Source organism: Odontesthes bonariensis, chromosome 23 (assembly GCF_027942865.1).
Source record: "Odontesthes bonariensis isolate fOdoBon6 chromosome 23, fOdoBon6.hap1, whole genome shotgun sequence".
NCBI lineage: Eukaryota > Metazoa > Chordata > Actinopteri > Atheriniformes > Atherinopsidae > Odontesthes > Odontesthes bonariensis.
The window spans coordinates 6,449,021-6,468,081 of NC_134528.1; the positions used below are offsets into that span (position 1 = coordinate 6,449,021).

The 19,061-nt window shown below is 42.9% G+C and overlaps 1 protein-coding gene across 7 annotated transcripts; it reads right to left on the reverse strand.

Annotated features, from left to right (window-relative positions):
- Positions 1-1,759: 1,759 nt before the first annotated feature.
- Positions 1,760-18,697, reverse strand: qki2 (QKI, KH domain containing, RNA binding 2). Of its 7 annotated transcripts, XM_075457310.1 has the most exons (9): positions 18,098-18,696; positions 15,414-15,562; positions 14,170-14,286; positions 9,346-9,489; positions 8,017-8,104; positions 7,512-7,796; positions 6,155-6,178; positions 5,425-5,502; positions 1,760-3,475 (listed from the first exon to the last, which is right to left on the reverse strand). In XM_075457310.1, the coding sequence occupies exons 1-9, from the start codon at positions 18,237-18,239 to the stop codon at positions 3,453-3,455; spliced, it is 1,050 nt and encodes a 349-aa protein (XP_075313425.1). In that variant the 5' UTR covers positions 18,240-18,696; the 3' UTR covers positions 1,760-3,452. The 7 variants fall into 7 exon arrangements, 6 of the variants coding, with proteins under 6 accessions (XP_075313425.1, XP_075313426.1, XP_075313422.1 ...); XM_075457311.1 differs by lacking the exon at positions 6,155-6,178 and having other exon boundaries at positions 5,425-5,499; XR_012768589.1 differs by lacking the exon at positions 6,155-6,178 and having other exon boundaries at positions 3,455-3,475; positions 5,425-6,154; positions 18,098-18,695.
- Between the last annotated feature and the right edge of the window lie 364 nt (positions 18,698-19,061).

Sequence of the window (19,061 nt, forward strand, 5' to 3'; positions counted from 1 at the left end):
GGTCTTTAAACTGCCTCAGAGGGGTGTGTGGAGTTAGGGGGAGTTGGCCTTATTTACATGGGAAGAGGACAAGGGAGAGAAAGGGAGAAAGAGGGGTTTGAAATACAACTTTTCAGCCGTTTCCCTGCAGCTTACAGGACTCCGCTGTTATTCAACTAAAATCACTCCACCGCTCGGTCATCAAATATTTACCAAGCAGAGGAAATCTGGAGCTGTTCATTATGTGGAGAATGCCTTGCATACATGGCAATGTAAATCAACCTGTCCTTTCCTCTCAGTTTTTTTTGTTGCTATTATCTCCCTCATACACACACACACACATGCACACAAACACACTTTGATTGTGAGCTATGGGAGCGCTGGGCCCCCACTGCTGGCAGTGGTGAGAGCTGACTGCAGAATACATTACCAGCTGCTTTAAGAGTGTTTCATTCCAAGAGAACAAGGATGAAAACAGCCCATAACTTGAGTGAAAACAGGAAAAGCAAAGACAAGAGTACACACCCATCCGAGCACTCATACACCCCCACCCATTTCTATCCACACACACATTCTCTCTTTTATATTCCCCCCTCTTTCGAGCTCCACGCACTGCTTCCACACTGCTTCTTCCTGTCCAGAGGATTGTCAGCAGCGGTCACATTATGTCCTTTCTCTGTCTGTGATCAGGGGGCTGGGGTTGCGGCTGCAGAGCAGGCTCAACTCCAAGCCTGAAGTTCAATATCAGCCCCCCCCACCCCCAACTCCACAATGAAAGCAGGAAGGGCAGGGAGAGGACGAATGAGCCACCCACTGCTGCATTCACCGCAGAAAAGCCCATGTGATTTTCTTTTTAGTGCGTGTAAAACTTTAAATGTACACTTTAAAGGAAGGTTTCACTTTTAACTTCAAGCGTAAAAGGTTAACAAGGCTCAAATTACCCACTGATATGCTTTTATACAAATGTGCTTTAAACGTTATTAAGTGCAATTAAAGCAAATGTAGCCACCGTGACATGTGCAGGTTATTAGTGGTAGTTTTTCTGAGACTTCAGGCACAGATTGTGATCCCATGTAATATTTACTCTGCAGATGTTTGAGGGCGAGCTTGCACAATCAATTTCCCTTCAAATCCCCAGTCATCTCGTCCTCCAAACCTGCAAACCCCCCCCCACTCCTTTTTTTTCTTCTTTCTGCCTGTTAATACATGTGCATGCCTGTGAGAAACCATGGTGAGCTGGGTGTTTTCTTCTCTCTTATTACACACATCGATGTGTGTGATGTCCACTTGAATTGCAGAGGAAGACAGAGGATGAGAAAAAGAACACAAAAAGGAGAAGTGGGAAAAACATGGTGTGGCCTTTTCCCTGCATTTTGGCTAAAGTGTCCCCCCCCCCCCCTCTCTCCGTAACTAAGGAGTGTTTGGTGATTAGTATGCAGAAAGAAAGCTGTTTTGCATAATTAAGTGCTACAGAGAAAAAGCAACAAAGTTTGTTAGTTTTACAACTAAGAGTTTAATGGTGAACAAAGAGTTATTCCTGCTCAGATAAAAGTTAAAAGATCACCGTTCAACACATATCTTTGTTTATGTTTTTCATCTTTTCAGACACACACGTATTTTTAAAAGGAAACCAAAGCAGAGACAGATACCATTAAAGTGGTTAATAATCACAGAAGTGGTAACAGTTAGTAACCTACACTTGGCACTGAAGAGTAGATTAATGTATACTATACTGTTAATTGTCACACTCGTTGTATACAAAGGCACAGAAGGCAAGCAATGCTGATCTCAAAGGCTCAAGTTAATACAGAAAACATCATAAACTCCAGTTTATCAGGACATTGAGACTGATAATTGATGACACATAAAGAATAGCTCGACTTGTCAAATTAATCTCCGTAATAAGGCATAATGCTCTCATCTGAGAAGGTCATTTAATGTTATTTTTTTGCGTACAAAATAGAATATAAAAATACATCATAAACTTGTTACAGATGTTACGACTGCATGATATTCTTGTATATGAAGGCATCACTTGGTTTGTGTGTTTGTGTAAAACTGCATCCTCTGGAAAAATAAAAATAATAATAAAAGCAGATACACATGCAAACATATATGGATGACTTCATCTGCAGCAACACAACCAAACCAACAAACAAACGAGAAAACGTAAAACATAACACTGTCCTTTCGAGGCCTCCCAACCTCATTTCAACATCTCAGTCGATGCTCTTCCAACTTGTCTGAGCCACATTTTTTGGCACTGACGGAGTAATGGTTGTAGAGTCATAAAACATAAGTTTGGGCTCTGACGCATTGCCGATACAGTCGTAACTAATAAGCACGAACCCAAATGATATAATTTCAAGCTGGGTGCAAAGCCGTGATGTTGCTGTGAAAGATTTAGGTGTAACATTGTTCCATCGCTTTCAATAAATAAAGGCACTGTTGTTCGAGCTCATACAATACCGTAGTGTGAAAAAGGCAAAGGCATCATTGTGAAAGTCCTCTAGATTTTTACAAAAGGAAAGCAACCTTCCCTCTGCGCGTGTATCTGTGTGCGTTGACTCAGTATCTAGAGGTTTTAGCCAAGAAGAAAAACCCAGAGATACTTTGGCATTTCAGATTCCAGTTAGTTATTTTTCCTCCCCGAGTGCCAGTCGCTTCACGTTGGAAAAGGTTCTGTGCTGGCATTTTACTCTCCTGAATGATGGCTTTTTTTTTAAAGTCGATTAAATGCGTCAGGAAGTAATTGAAATCTCTCCCCAGAGACACTTTTTAAAAGCACACGTGGCGTCCAAACTTAACAAAAGCGAGACACATTTTATCCTAAAGGAAAGCTTGTTAATATCTTTAATCTTAACACAAATTTTAAATGTTATGCTTCAGGTAATATGTGTCCGCTTTAAAAAAAAAAAAAAAAAAAGCACTCAAGACACGAGAGGTGCTCGCTGAGGAAAAATTCTTTAAAGTTTCAACAGTTTTAGTGTTTATGAAGAGTTCTGTGCTGATAAGTACCACCAGTATTGGTATAGTTACCATGTTATTAATTGAGTTTTTGTTATTGCGTCGCATGGTAGCTCAGGGAGACAGTTTGGTGCAGCCAGGGACAGGTTTGGGAGCCCTTCACCAGTGTGGGGGCCCATCCCCAGTAAAACCATGCAGCTGGTACAAATTGTAATTTCGAGTATCGGATGTTCAGAAAAAACTTGGACTGGCATTGGGCTTTTAAAAGGAAGGCACGTTTGGTAAAGTTTAGGTTAGGACTCGGTGATGGGCGAGGTCCTAGGGTTTATTCCCATGATCGCTGTCGTCTGGTTGGCCGGTTAGACAGAGGCAGCCCGGGTGTTCCCAATGTTCTGGTCTCTGGTTGGCTGAGCTGGGGGAGTGGCAGGGCCGTGGGCCAATGAGCACGCCAGCAGGCAGAGATGGGTGGGTCATCAGTGGGCGGAAAGGTCAGAAGGTCAAGGGGGTCATGGGTTAGTTGCCGTGGCAGCTAGAGTTAGACGGACAGAGACGGACAGAGGAGGAAAGGAAACAAAAAGGGCACATAAAAGGGGACATAAAAAGAAAAAAAGATAGAAGAGAGATTAGTGTCAGCTAGTGGCGTCGGGATGACAACAAGGCAGATCTAGTGCAGTCGCACAGCATGAGGGGCATTACATAAGAGCTGCACAACACCTTCATGAGCACCGCATAACCATTCACAAGGACTCACGTCAACCGGGTGTTGACATAAGGAATGGCTGGTTAGTGGTGCTCCCGTTTGCTCATGAAGGCGTTTGCAGGGTTTCGGGAGGAGCCCCTCCTGCCGTGAGACTGCTGCTATAGTGACACTACTCATGCTAGCTGGGCTACGTCTAGCACAGACAGACAGTGAAACCATGGACAGAGAGGGAGACAGCATGGTTTCATGTGGGTGAAAGAGTGACCTTTACGTCCAAAGAAAAGTGTCTAGGCCTCAGAGGGACTTTCACTTACTGACAAGTAGAGCTATTGTTTAGCAGCAGGCATAAGATCTTGATGATTAACAGTTGTGATTAACTGATTATTGATTATGGTTTGATTGGTTTGCTATGAGGTATTAGAGGAGCACCTAAACAACTAAAGTAAGCAAAGAGGTGTCATAAGAGACAGCAATGAGAGGTTAAGAGATGGTGATTTTAGAAGGACTTGAGAAACAATTTAACAATAGACAGACTAACTACAAGAATTTAGAGGCTTTGGTTTTCTTTAGAGATTTCTTTCAATACTCATCTTTATTGCCTTTTAGTGTTTTTTGTCCATTGTGTACAACAAGAGCATCACCGCTCACACACATATATTGTAGCTAGCTAGTCCATTTCTATTGCATATAACAGTCACGAGGCCTGTGAATCGAGAAGGTCACCTCATCTTAAATACACAGAGCAAATCACTGCCTTCATTGCCACCTTCGTGGTGACTAAAACAGTAGTAGCTACACACTTTGAATAAAGTTGACATGGACACACTTCATCTATAAAAAGCATACCATAAAAACAAAAATAAAAATTTACAAACTAAAAAAAAAAGGAAAAAACAAACAAACAAAAAAAAAACCTACAAGTATTTCCAAGCGATCTTGTTCCATAAGCTTCATATAAGCACTTAAATCCTTAAAATCCCTATATACAAATTTATTTTGCAGCTAAATACATGGTAACAGCACCACTCTGGCTAGGAAATAAATGAAGATGTAAACAGCCCCAATGATAAAGTCCAGTGGGCGACTGATAAGACCACAAACAACAGTATTTCATACAAAAGAGCTTGTAACACAGACTTCAGTAGTTATCACACTCTGTGTTTTAGTAGTAAAACCTAAAGATCATGATGAATTGAATGATCTTTAGAAAAAAGACAATCACTGTTTTACTTTGAGTGTCATGTAATAAGTGGGCATAACACTGAATTTAACTCATTACAAACAAAAAAAAAAAACATCTGTGGAAATCTAGTGGAATGAAGTTGAGTATAAATAAACCTTCCCACAGTATCTATGTGGTCAGAAGTAGTACTGAGGAGATAAAAAAGCGACGTAAAGTTTCTGGGAGAGGACTCCAGAGTCACAAGGACCGAGTCACATGAACGGAGCGATCCATTCTAATTGAGAGGTCCCGGCCTGTGAGCCGTCCAGTTTAAGTTAACAGGCGAGCAAAGATAACCGCTTCAGCTGTCATCCCTGACATGGTTCCTCACCAATCTCCTCACTTTTTTCACTTTCACTGCAACAAATACTGTTTCACATTTCACACTGAGGCTCACCTCAGCCTGTGACCTCTCCGCCTGATACAGTTATTTCTCTTTTTTAGGCATGCCATATTACAGACACATGTAAACTGAAATTGGTCCATTGGTCTGCATGCACCCACACTAGCACACACATAAACACATACACATAAAGTGGCTGGTGAGCTAACGAACCTCTGTCTGTGGTCACTACCCTTTGGTAAGGATGGATTCTCTTGTCGTGGCGTCGTACCTTAGTGGTCATGGCACCTGCTAACAGCCATTGACATTCCCAAAACAGAACACAGAAGGTTACTCATCAGAAAGACATCAAACAGTCCACCCATGGCACCAACATCAGTGAAACCAGGAATTTACAAAGTATTCAAGGCTGAGGGTGAAAATAAGTAAAAACATCTCACTTCTAAGAGAGAGAGAATCTTTGTTGTTTTGTGGTCTTCTGCTCCCTAAAGAAAATATTAATCCAAACCGCTAATTTCAAACTAAGCTTCACTAGTAGATTCAACATCAGCTGTAAGCCAAGTCACTCTATAGCTCTGTGATCAAAATAAGCTTTATCATATGTTAAATCGCAAACAGCAGCTCTAAAATATCTATGGGTTCACTAAAATGTGTTAAAAATTACAAGCGGAAGCTGAATTATTTCAAAAGTTAAATAGCTGTCACACCACAAGGCTAGTCTGCTATCACAAAGAGGAAATTAACAGGAATGGACACTTGACTACAGAATGACTGTCGAGGAATCTGTCATCCTAAAGTTTAATCAAACTGACAGTTTGCTCTGAGGGTTGAGTATGTATGGGCGTGTGTGTGTGGAGTTGAGCGGAGGGGGTCTCTGCAAGCCAGTCCATGTGTGTGCTAATAAGGGTTGCTATCGCTTAGCCTTTGGTTGGGAAAGCCATACCTGCAAAAACACAGGAAGAAGGGACTGTTAGCCCAGCAATGAGCTTCAGAATGCATCTAGGTATGATGTGGGATGTATTACAAGAGCTGGATATGGCAGCCAATTTCTGCCAGAGGTAAACAGCACAGCGCATTCTGCTTCCTAAACAAAACACTGGGAATAGAAATCAGACTTCGGCTACTTCTAAAGCGGCTAAAGCCGAAGCTTTTTATTTCTTTAATCTGTCGAGGAATTTCGGTTTGGATTTCTGATTGTAACTCATTGTTCAATTCAATTGTAACGCGTTATTTCTGATTGCCTCTCTCTTTCATATCGCCCTAAATCCTGTCTTATTGAGCTTTAATTGAATGTGTCTATGAGCTTTGGTATGACTGTTTGAACCGCTCTATATGGTTGCTTCTCTTGCAAAAAAAATAACTAAATAAATCCATCAAGAACTAAATAAATGCAGCCCATGTGCTGCTTTAGCTTTACACAGGTTGTACGTTAAGAAGATATACTTTAAAGTATATCTTCTTAACCTACGAGAAACTATGTTACAGTCAAGTATTGCTTTACTGGCCAGGTAACCATTCACTAGCGAAGAAAATCTGAAGCGATCTTTTAAAAAGACATAAAAAGAAATGTGAGTTAAGACACATTTCCACCGACTGTTTTGAAGCGAATAAATTAGGCTGCATGGAGGGGGGGGCAGTACAGTTCATGTTTCTGCGGGGTGTAATTCAGTAGAAGAAGCAGTTGGCCAATCTGGAAACAAACCTCCAGGTGGAAAAAAAGAACAACTTCAGTTGGCATCCACAAGAGGAAGTTGGTGAAACTCTTTTTCAGAAAACTTTCAACTCATCATATCTACGAGATGCCGGTCAGTCATGTGAGTTTACTGTTTGCCAGCTCACACAGGAAACAGCTTGTGAGTCACAACATTTTAATGTTTGCCAGGTCAGATGGGAGCTATTTATTTCTTAAAAGACGAGGGAGGAGCAGTCAAATGTATGGTGAGCGAGAACTTTTTCAGCTTTAGTGAAAACCTGCGCTTTTCTTCAAACTTTAATCAACCTGCGAGATAAACGTACAAAAATGAGGGGGGGAGGGAAAGAGAGAGGCAAAACACTAAAAAAAAAAGAAGGGTATCGTAAAGTTTCTGTTGAGCTGTGAAATTAGTCAAGAGGCTGAGCTAAACACAACCTTACGAGCACTACTGGTCTGTCCTCTGCGGGGGTTGGAGTATTGATTATCTGGAGTATTGATTATCTGATATTTACACTTGATGAGCTGGTTTCATTGGAGTCCAGTATCCAGTTCTCATAATACATCCATTGACCATGTATGAGAGTGATGAATCGCTGAGTTTATATACCTAATACTCCAGTTGAGTCAATCGGGTATTCCAATATGGATGGCGTAAGTGTGTAGGGATACTCGTAGGGTGTGTAGATGATTCCAGATTCAGGCCCTTGCTGCACCAGCGCGGGATGCGGATTCCCTCCCGGCACCAGGGCGGAGCTCTGGATTTGACGGATCAGAGGCATGAGGGTAGGTGTGTTGACAGGGGCGGGGTTGCGCAGGGTGGGAGGCAGGACGGGTGTCGGACCTGTAATGATCCGATGCCCCTGAGAAGTCCCTAGAGGAAAGGCGGCGGTGGCTGAACAGCACACAAACATACAATATTGCAAGTGTGCAAGTGTGCAAACACCCACGCGCAAAAACATACAATAGACAGGGAAGAAGAAGAGAAGACAAACAGTCTATTTAACAGGAGAAACAGAGGCATTGTTCATATATACAGTGGAGTCCTGTACCGTGACCCCTCCTTTGTCACCCACCAACCCTCCTCCACATGTTAACTATGATGTCATCCTTACGCGTCTTGACATTGGCGTCTCTGTAGGTCCCGTTGAGAATGGCCAGCTCCATCAGCTGCATTTTCTTCAGGTTGTCCTCCCCCTCAGCCTACAGCCGCACATGCAAGCAGAGCAGCACAATCAGCTTACATAGCGATGACTGTCATTCACAAGCTAATGAATGAACTTTTGTCAGAGTCTGGTCAAAAAGTCAGCGAATTATACAGTATGCAGAAGCTAATTACAATTCAACAGAAACGTTTTCCAGAGGGAACAAAAATTCTGGCTTTTTTTTTTTTTTGTGTCTAAACTTCATTTAAAATATCTCACCCTGTGGGCAGTGGACTTGACCAGACCTCGAGCACAGCCACTTCACCACACAAGACATATTCAGTGACAAATACGCTAGCTTCCTAGCTCCAGTTACAGCCTGGTGAAAAGCTTGACTGATTTACATTTGGAGACCAAGGTCAGCCGGGTTAAACTAACACATATCACTGACTTTACCCTCCACACAAACAGACACACACATGCACAAACATAGATTAACAGGTGTTCAGAGTTATGAGCTCTTAACTGCTTATAGACACTCCTTCCACCCTTTAAGGCTGAAGGTAGGCCATGCTGTGTCTGAACAGGAAGTAACAGCTGATTGCTGCATCATACCTCCCCTCCCCGCTGGTTTTTCAATCCGTTTCCATTGTAGCAAATAATGCGGAGATGAAAAAGGAAGGAGACTTGCAATTTCAAAATATGTGTTTTTGTTCTTGTGCGTCAAACAGGGGATAATTAAGTGTGTGTCTTTGTGTCAATGTGCAATGCTTCGATGTGTTTCTGATTTGTCTGAATATATATGTACGAATTTATGCCTCCGAGGGGGCAGTAGGTGGGCTGGAGAATGTGAGAAATGTTCAGAAGTGCAATCAAAATGTTCTCTTGTGCAGACAAAAAAAGCAAGAAAGAAAAAAAAAAAAAAAACCCCAAGGAGGAGAAGGAATACTGTAGCCGGTAGTTGGGAATGAAGTGAGTTGTGGACGAGTGAAAGGAGTGATGGAGTGGGGAGAACGAGTGAACAGACTCTCCATTCATTCCCTCAGCCTTTCAAACAACCCGGGGTTACCATGGCAATCCCTTTATGCGTGTTCCCTAATTACCCTAACCCCTTACACATACTCTCTCATACACACAAGAACACACAAAAAAAAGACAAACACACACACTTCTTGGGCTGACAATCCCCTTCCCCCTTCCGTGCATACCAACACAGTGAACTCTCATCCAGTCACACGCAGTTTTTCCACCAATACAGCAAATTAAAGTCCATGCAGCGAGATTCGGACCGATACTCACAGCGGGCACTAGAAGTTTCTTGACCTCGTTGATGGCCCGCTGGAGTTTAATCTTGGCGCGGTTGTGTGTGTCCTCCACTGTGATCAGGACGTGGAGGTCCTCGTTGAGGTGCTCCCAGTTGGGCTTCCCTCGGTTCATCTCCTCCTGGAAAACACACAAACATTTTAAAAGCTCGGTTTGAATGCGCCACACAAACTCGGCCCTTCACTGCGGAGAAGGAACAGGATTTCGCTTTTCTTCTTGCTTGGCTCGGTTTTTGGATCACCCTCAAACTACGCACAAACGCACACACCAAACTCAAGGTTGTCTAAAAGAGCTTCGGAGGCGTATCGAACTCATGAAACGACCATGTTGTTCCTCAGTGGTTACACAAGATTGGTGTTGCATTTTCCTGAAGGTTCTGCACTCTGATTCTTTGTGTAATATCTCCCCTCCTTGTAGCACTGCTCCTCGCCTTATCTGCTCTACTTTTTCTCTCGCCACTCCATCAAAATTAGTGCCGAAATGACCATGCAAATAACATTAGTTCACTGTTAGCAATAAAGGCCGAACAATTGTCAAGTGAGTCCACACAAGTAAAAAGATGTAACACACGTCTGCTGAGTGTTTGTGTCCTTCACTTAAAATGGGTACACATGGATAATCATGCTATTTCAGCTTTGTGTTCCAAATACTTTGAATTGCTTTAGTTGCTTTTCTCTGATTCAAATAATTGCAACACTTGTGTAATTTTCAAAGGCCATCAGATAAGTCAAAGAAATTTTAATGGAAGGTCTATTTGGGAAGTAAAGAGCATTTAGTTGTTACTGACATAACCAAATTCTGAATGGCCATTACATGATATGTTAGCTTTCAGATGTGGTTTTAAGAGTTTTTTTTTTTGCACCAGAGTACAAGCCGTACACTTTTGATTTTAAATGTCAAATGTCTCGACAACATGTGGATGAGTTTCCATGGCATCCGTTTCTGTCATAACTGTGATGCTCTAGAAATGATCCTTATCGGGTTAAAATGGCACTTTGTCAAGTAACGGTCATTGTTGACAGCAGTGTTAAGTCTGAAGCATGGCTTTACATAAAGGTGCTGGACAGTTAGCCATTGTTTGCAGCAAAGAAAGCTTCCATGCGAGCGGAAGCAGCTAGTCTGGTTCCGTCCGAGGCCCTGTTCATAGCTGGCGTTAACATGAGTCTTTGGTGACCTGATAACAAGTTGGCAGGCCTAAGTACAGGTGTGAATGAACGCGGGTAAAACTAAGATCCAATCGTGCACACCACATTTGAAGGGGGCCGAAGCCACATATGCATTCTTTTAGCGGAGAGAACATGAACGTGTCCACTTTGAAGGACCACCTAGTCAACTGAGTTGCCTCCTGCCTGTGAAAAACAACAACTCATTTGGCAGAACTCCGCTCATGGTTGGATACCCACTGCATAATTAACAAGAAGTTTTGCATAATGCTGTTGGCCAATTGTGAAAGTAAAAATAAACCACTTTAAAGTGACTGTGTGTAGAATATCTGTTAATTATGGGTCATGTTGTGGGTCTTAAATTAACATCTATTAAATAATCCAGTAAATAATTGCAGTAATGGGTCAGTTCTGGTGGTTTACCAAGCTGTGTGGATGTGGGCGGCTGTTAGAAAACTGGACCTGTGCAGGACTCTGTTTTTTGGTCTTTGCAAACTGAAGTATGTTTTTATTTAGATTCAAAGCAGGGAGGTGAGGACTGATCGCAGGTGGTCACTCAAGGCAGATGTGGAGACACATTCCAAAGCCAGGTGTGAACCCATGTCCTCTGAGATGTCCACTTGAAATCAGATGCATATTAATCCCAGGACTGAACAAATCCACCTCCCATAATATCTGAAAGTCACTCATTTAACACATCACAGATGGTTTGTTTCGTCTGTACAAAAATTAGCTGGATGATAATACGATATTAATGATATAACTATTTTTTGACTTTGTACAGTGACCTTTTCTCTAGTTTCCCCTCTTCCAGTCTTTATGCTGAGCTAATTTAACCCCCTCATGGTTTTAGCTCGTAAATGCAAGGCTCATCCTCCTAATTTCACTCAGATTTCATAATGCAAAGCTTCACAGAATCTTGCTTCATGTTTTTACAGTCAACAGCAAGACGTAGAGAATAAGAATTATTGATTTCCAATGAAAATATCAGCCAATAGCAGCCACGGTTAAAAAGATGGATACTTCTCGTGTATCTCAGTGTGATTCTCTGGCAGATTGTATCCTCTGAGGCTGTTTTGTCAAGTGAGATGTATCATTCTGAATAACACTGAAAGTCAACATCTTTCCCTCTTCTCCTCCTGTTGCCTCCCACTGTGTCTCTGTTTTCCTTCCTCTCTGTCTCTGTGTGTTTCTCTGTGTGTCTCCCTCTGAGGGACGTGCAGGGTAGGGAATGTTCTGGAGAGAGATAGAGAGAGGGGCGGGGGTGGTGGCGGCGGCGGCGGTGGAGGAATGCTGGACTTGCTCCACCTGCCGTTTGGAAAGCTTGAGCTGACTCCATCCAACAGCAGACACCAGGGGAGAGGAAAGGAGGACAGATGGACTGAACACCAGGACAGGAAAGAAAAGCTCAACACGAAAAAGCCATTGTGAGGGGAGGGTGGATAAATAAACAAACAGATAGATAGATAGATGGATACATAGATAGATAGATAGATAGATAGATAGATAGATAGATAGATAGATAGATAGATCAGTCACTTTTGCTTCCTTCTTCCTCTCTTCATTCAGACACGTCTGTGAAAGTGATGGAAATAACGGTGATGTTTGCCTTTAGCGCACGTTTGGGCAGTACATATAAAACAGAAGAATCCATAAAGTCAAAGTTTTCTGACTCAACGTGACACGTCGCCATAACAAATCATACCATAGTGCCAAGCAGCTGCATGAAACAAAGTGACGGTGGATGGAAGCGGCTGTAAAAATAACTTTTCCACATATTTAAGCTTGTTGAACAGTCAGTTATAATCTTAAGGGGTTTAACTGCAGTTCAGTAAGAAGCATAGTTGATCTTAGCTCGAGAAAAACGCAATCATCTACATCACATGAAGACATCGTCTCCTTCTGCTGCTGCTGCTTGTCAGATGAGAAGGTGCAGCACTACTCAAAACTTTGTGAGTCCAACTTGGTTTCAGTTTTCTTGCTTTGCCATGAGAATTCAAATGAGCCTTATAAGAACGCTGTACTGTGTTAGAACAGAGGCGAAAGGGAGCAATTTAAGATGATCCCTATCGAGTCAGAGAGAGAGCAGAAGCTTCGTCTGTAGCTCAAACATTTTCCTGCAGTTTTCTTTCATTTATGTGGTTCAAACGGAGTGAAAAAAAAGAACGGAGCTGCTGCTTTTTAACATAGATAAAACGATGGAAGAGGAAAGTTTGGACAGCATTGCTGGTTATAAATCTAATAACATACTGGATATGATACAATACAATAAGATATACTTTACTGACCCCTAATAGTAATTTGTTTTGGACTCATAACTGCTTCAATAGTTACCACAATAAGAAACTGTACATAGTTCCCAGTGTTCATACAGTCTAACCAATACAAATAACATGTATGGCACATGGCCAGAAGTAAAACACCATGAATATACTGCACAATCCGTTCAGCCTCAGACAGATTTGTTCAAAGGTTTGACAGCGGTAAAAACACAGAAGATTTTCAAACGACTGAGTTTGATGTAGGGGCAGATGTCTCTGAACAGCTGATCAGAGACCAGAGCAACCCACTGCTGCCAGGCGAGTTGAAAGTGATACGCATATTTAACAAGGTTCGACCCAGTCAGATTGCTGTTGTAAAATGTTACGGAGAAGCACCAGTGGTGTCACTCGCACACGACACCAACCCTTTCAGTTGCCATTCAATAAATGGACTGCGCTGTATATCTGAAAGGTGCTTATACTTCACTCCATGTTCATCATCAACGCAGCCCCTGCAGTGTTCTTTATTCCTACAACTGATTTTGAGTTATTCTTTGTTTAAATTCATTTCATGATTCTACAAACCACTTGAAACTCACTCTCCTAACATTGATTAATCACCCCAAACTCATTTATGCTGATCAAAATGACATATTTAGAAGATTTTTCTCAAAAAAAATAGTCCCTCCGTGCCTTGAAATCAACCAAATGTAACTTTTCACCTTTGCCTGATTTAGCATTCAAAGATATGTGAATATGCAAATTGTCCCCCGCCTTAATCCCCTGTTGTTGTTCACCCTCGATTCATCTTTACCAGCTTGACTACATCCGTAAACAGCTAATAATGTGCTAGTGTTTGCTCTCTATCACCAGCGCTGACAAAACCCACAACACCAGATGGTTCATAACAATTATTATGAATGAAACTCCGGCTGTTAAAAACAGTGCATTCCAGACTGTTCTTAGTATGCTGTAGATCCCGGGACACCCAGCTGTGGTGTGTTTTCAGGCTCATTTTGCTCATTATATATCCTTTAGCATATATAACAAACACTTTTTTTTTTATAGTAGGGGGTTTTAAAGGTAACAAAATCTGCTTAACATTACCTGTAAAGCTCAATAAATTAAAAACAAAGTGTATAACAGACAAGGGGTGCTGGCATATGGATATTGATATCTAGGGATAAGGCAATCTAAATTGTCTCCCCTTGTTTCTAGATTTATCTTAAGCTCAGCTAATCTGCTGCATTTGATGCTTAGCAACGTGAAAACGAGTGGATCTGCCAAAAGAAAATCCTTAAAGTAAATGTAATATCAATGAAAAACACACCTGTGTGCGTTCAAAACGCATGTCCTCTGTGTAATTGTGTATTTACCTTCTTCTTGTCTCTCATGGAGCCCTTTCCTCGCACCATAATTTTGCAGCCGGTTTCCGCCTCTAGTTGTTTGGCCGTCAGTCCGCGTGGGCCCAGGATCCTCCCCACGAAGTTGAACTACACAAAAGAGCAAAATACACAATAAAAAAAAAATCGAGTACAAGTGAGACATGTACATCACAGAAGGAAACTGTCTCTTTATATAATGCAAATGTATTCGTAAGGAGGGTGGTTGAGTGTGGTGAAGTGTTTGTGTTGCTAAGAGAGACAAAAATAGCTCATTATATGGGTGCTGGCTGGTGATGATGGCATGACAGGACAGCGGCGTTCTCTTAACCTTATCTGTCACTACAACTGAGTGATTAACTAGACAGCTGTCCCTCTGTGTGTGTGTGTGTGTTACTTGTTGCCACTATCCCTCTGTCTCTTTCTGCCCCTCTCCTAACAATCGTCCAGCCTCGTCCTGCTTTAGTCCTCCACTGAAGTCTGCACTAATGTTTACTTCACAGGAACACTTGCAACACATTCCGACCTCTAGGATGACCCTCGACCCTCACCAACAAACACACACAAATCCAGACAGAGGAACTGCTCTCTAAATTTAACCTTGATCTCAACCATTTTCCAATGCACTCCTGTGTGTGTCCTGTTAGCCTGCCGTCATGTGAGTGAGGACAGCCCGTCATTGTAGTGGGTGATTGGCGAGCTGATGCATGGAGAAAATCATGTGAGCCATGCAATCAGGATCAACGCAGCTCATATTGAAGTGCTTAGCCGTACTTGGCATGAGCGTGGATGTGCTGGATGGTAAAGTCTTTTCACTGCAGCGCACTTGTCTTTATATTTTGGTGGGAAAACTTAATCCGGCTTTTTAAGATCATAAATATTTATGGTGTAAACGTAGGGCTGAAAATCATGTCACAGCGGGGGAAGTTTCCTCTTTGAGGAACCAAACCTTCATTAATCGAAATCTTCATATACAACTGTGCTTTAATCATTTTTATGTTGTTAGAGACACCAACCTGGGCTCATTATTGATCTATTTTAAATCCAGATTACATCACTGGGTGTGAGCAAAGATGACCTCAGAATGAAATCAGCTTCGAGATGAATGCAAAGCAAAATGTCCCTGTGATTAAGAGCTACACTGACTTTCTGGTAGCCCTCCCATCACTAAGAAGAGATAAAGTGACAACAGTGAAAGGTAAACAGAAAGGTCAAAGGTCTTTGATCCGTCCACTCACGTCGGGGTACTCTTTGACAGGCACGTAGAGCTTCTCCTGCAGCTGAGCTACGGGGCCGATGGCTTCGGGAAGCTCCTCCATGTCCCGCCCGTTGAACATGCCGCCGTTCAGCGTGTCGTTGTACATATCTTTGCGCACCCTGCCGATTTCTTGAAGACAGAGAAAGACAGAGGCAGAAAAAGAGGAGGTTAAGTTGAGTGAATTGAGCAGCGGAAGGCCGTGGGGGACAAGAGGTTTCACATTTCTTTCGTCAGACAGTCCGTTCCTCAGGACGATGACTCACTGTCACCAGAATTAAAGGAAGCTCTGAATGTGACAGCTGACAGATAGAAAGACATAAAGACAGGCAAGGAGACGGTCAGAAGCATTCTGCACCACGTTGTAGAATCTAACTTCTGAATGCTTAGCAGCCAGACCTCCTACATTACTGACAATTTTCCCAATTTAGCTTATTTGTCTTTAACCCCAACTCAAAGGCCTTCCCACCTTTCACTCTGCAAATAACGCAAGATGAAAACATGCATGTTAGCCGTGGTCACAGTGACCTGTGTCACCTACGGGTGTTTATGAAGTTCTGCTGCATGACACTGATGCAACAACAGTACATTAAAAGGTGTTTACACCCTAAGAAAACAGTTTGGCTTGCAAGTAAAGTTTGTCTTTGGTATTCATTAAACTGCGCTTTCTCTTTCACAGCTAATACTGTCTGCCAATGTCTTGTTTTGTCCAGCCGAAAAAGCCCAAAACCAAATATATAATCTGCTTAGAATCATATTTAACTGAGAAAAACAGCTAATGCTCAAAAGGAGCAAGCTACCACCCCTCAAATGTGGGGGCTTTTTGTTTTGAAATATAGTGTAATCACTACTGAATTATAAAAACACTCCACTACAGAACTAAAAATGCTCAAATGATTTTTTTTACCATGAGAGAAAAGTTTCTTAAATAGTCAAATGTGGGGCTACGGTTTGGTACAGAAGCAGTATTATAAATGAGTGCATGTTGATCTGCCAGTGCGTTTGTTTATGGTTGTCTTAATGACCAATGCTTGCCTCTGATACCTTTGTAATGACACACCAGCACAGTAATAACCGACTACTGCGCCAGACAAACACATATGCAACACATAAACACAGGCCCCTGCTTTGAAATCACACACATACCAACACACACACAGCAGAATAACTGCCTTGGGGCACAAATATCATCTGACCTAAGCAGGCTGACAGGCATGTCTCCCTCCTCTCAGAGTGATAAGTCTGACCATAATAACTACAGTAGAACGCTATAATTACAACCACTGACACAGGGACCAGGATGATCCTCTAATAACCCATTCTGACCTATTGGAGACCGAAAACTGACAATTAAAACACACACGTACAATCTGCACAGGCAAACATGGCCTTTGTCACACTTGAGTTAGAAGTAGCTGGAGGGAAATGAGAAGTGAAAGAAGAACAAGAGAGTTGGTCAAAGGAGAAAAAGATAAAGTGGGGGGGCTGTGGCAAGCCTTATCTTAACACTTCAACCTGTCATGGGATCAAATATAGAATCGACAAAACCGCAGGGTTGGAACAAACATGCAGCCTGACAATACCTCACACAAACTTTTACTGAGTACTCGGAGCGCATAACTCACACAGAAGATACAGCTAAGCTGAGAAGGAGCATGGCACAAAGCCTTTCATGTTAACCACAGGCGTCACATTATCACGTGTGAGGGATGAATATGCTCAGCTGTCAGTCCTCGACATGAACGCAACTAGAGATGTAAAGTTGACCTATTTGTTGAGCTCCAGAGGTCATCTGGTCTCAGACCAACTTTGCTGTGTCATGAGACTTGTCACAGAGCACAAAGTCAGGACCACGGAGATCCTGATGTGCAACAACAGTAGCAACAAGAGGTCTCGGTAACTTGTAGCAAATGCTCAAGAACGACATTCAACAAGTGGATGCATGTGACATTTAAAACATAAGGAACTGCGCCTCTTTGCAGTGCGGTGATTCCTGTTTGTGTCTAACCCAACTACTTCTGGTACAATTGTGGGGTATCAACCAGTGAACTGCATTGTTGACTTGTACAGGCAACATCACTTGGGGCCTGTAAGCAGCTTCAGATCAAATATTTTACACGGTGACATGCTCTCGTTCCTGCACAGGGATGGGCTGCAGCCTTCACATAAGCCTGCGCATTAGGTCACTGGGAAAGACTAACAACTGTCTGTTTGTTCCCATCACCAACTAACCGAGTGTGTGAGTGTGCGTGCGCTCCTGCTCTTCTTAACAGATAAAAATGTGACTTAAAAACAATAAACACGTTCCCTTCACCCATAGTTATTTAAGATTTAAGGATTTGCAGCCCCAGTGTGTGAGTGCTTTGGGTGAAAACAGTAAAAAAAAAAAAAAAAAAGACAGTGCCAGGGTGATAATTTATCACTGGCATCAAATCAGTGTTTGGGGGGGGGACAACATTGCTGTCACGTTTCCCAGGAGCCAGTCAGGAATTCCTGCACTTAATGACTATTCAATAAAGTGAGTCAGTAACGGCCACTTTTATGAACACTGCCCATCAAACTCACGGCTTTTAAAAGAGAAAACGCTGACTTATTTCCTCAGAAGTGCGACCAGTGGTTAGAGTTTTTAAGGGAGTGAGATAAAACGCCAAGAAAAAGCCGAGTTACCTTCATCCAGAAGCCGCTCCAGATGCGTGAAGATGCCGCTGAAGTTGGGCAGGGAGCTCATCACCTTCCTGTCGTTCATCAGCTGCATTAGATAGTCCGGGTTGGACTTGGGTCTCTCCTTCACCTCTGTCTCCCCGACCATGGCTTTTGATTCAAGTGACCTAGCTAGTAGAAAAAACTTCTTATTAGTTTCTAATAAACACGCCTCAGAGAGCGATGCGAGGATCCCAGGGGGTTCCACCTAGCCGCGACCCGCAGACCCTCTCTCTAGCTGATAAAACTCAACTCTCGGCTCCGGTTAAATCGACTGTCCCTCGGTTAGTCAGCCCTGTTTTCTCCCAAACGGTCCCCCCCTCCGCTCGACTCTCTCCAGAGTTTGAAAAAGTTCCGTTAAGGGGGGAGTTTGGCTCTTGTTTGACACTTTAACCGGCTCCGTGCACTTGCTCGGTGGCTACAAGTCTACCATCTACGAGTCTCATCCGCCCCGGCTCCTCCGCTTGTGTTCGCCCGGTGTGTCGGTATTCTGCAGCGGGGATCGACTCCCTATCATATGATTACAGTACAGCAGCAGCACGAGTGGACTGCTGTGAGCGCGCTGCGCGTTGCCGCTATCAGAGGCAAGGGTAGAAGGAGGGGGCTCGTGCCCGTCCCCTCAGCAGCGCTTCGCTGCTCCCGCCCAGGCCCTCTTTCTATCTGTCACGCTCACACGCACGCTCACACCCCACACCCACCGTGTAACAATATAACAGGCCTACATAGGTATGTACACCTGCTCAGCAGCAGGAACTGTCTATCACTCGTCTTGTGAAGCATGCGTGAGGACAGGTGCTCCCCAAAACTGCGCTTTTAAGGAATAAATTACAACTTCCGGCTATACGGGCAGATATAGAAGTACAGTAAAATGTGTCTGTACAGTAAAACACATAGGAGACAAGTGCCTTACAATTGAGCTATACATTTAACC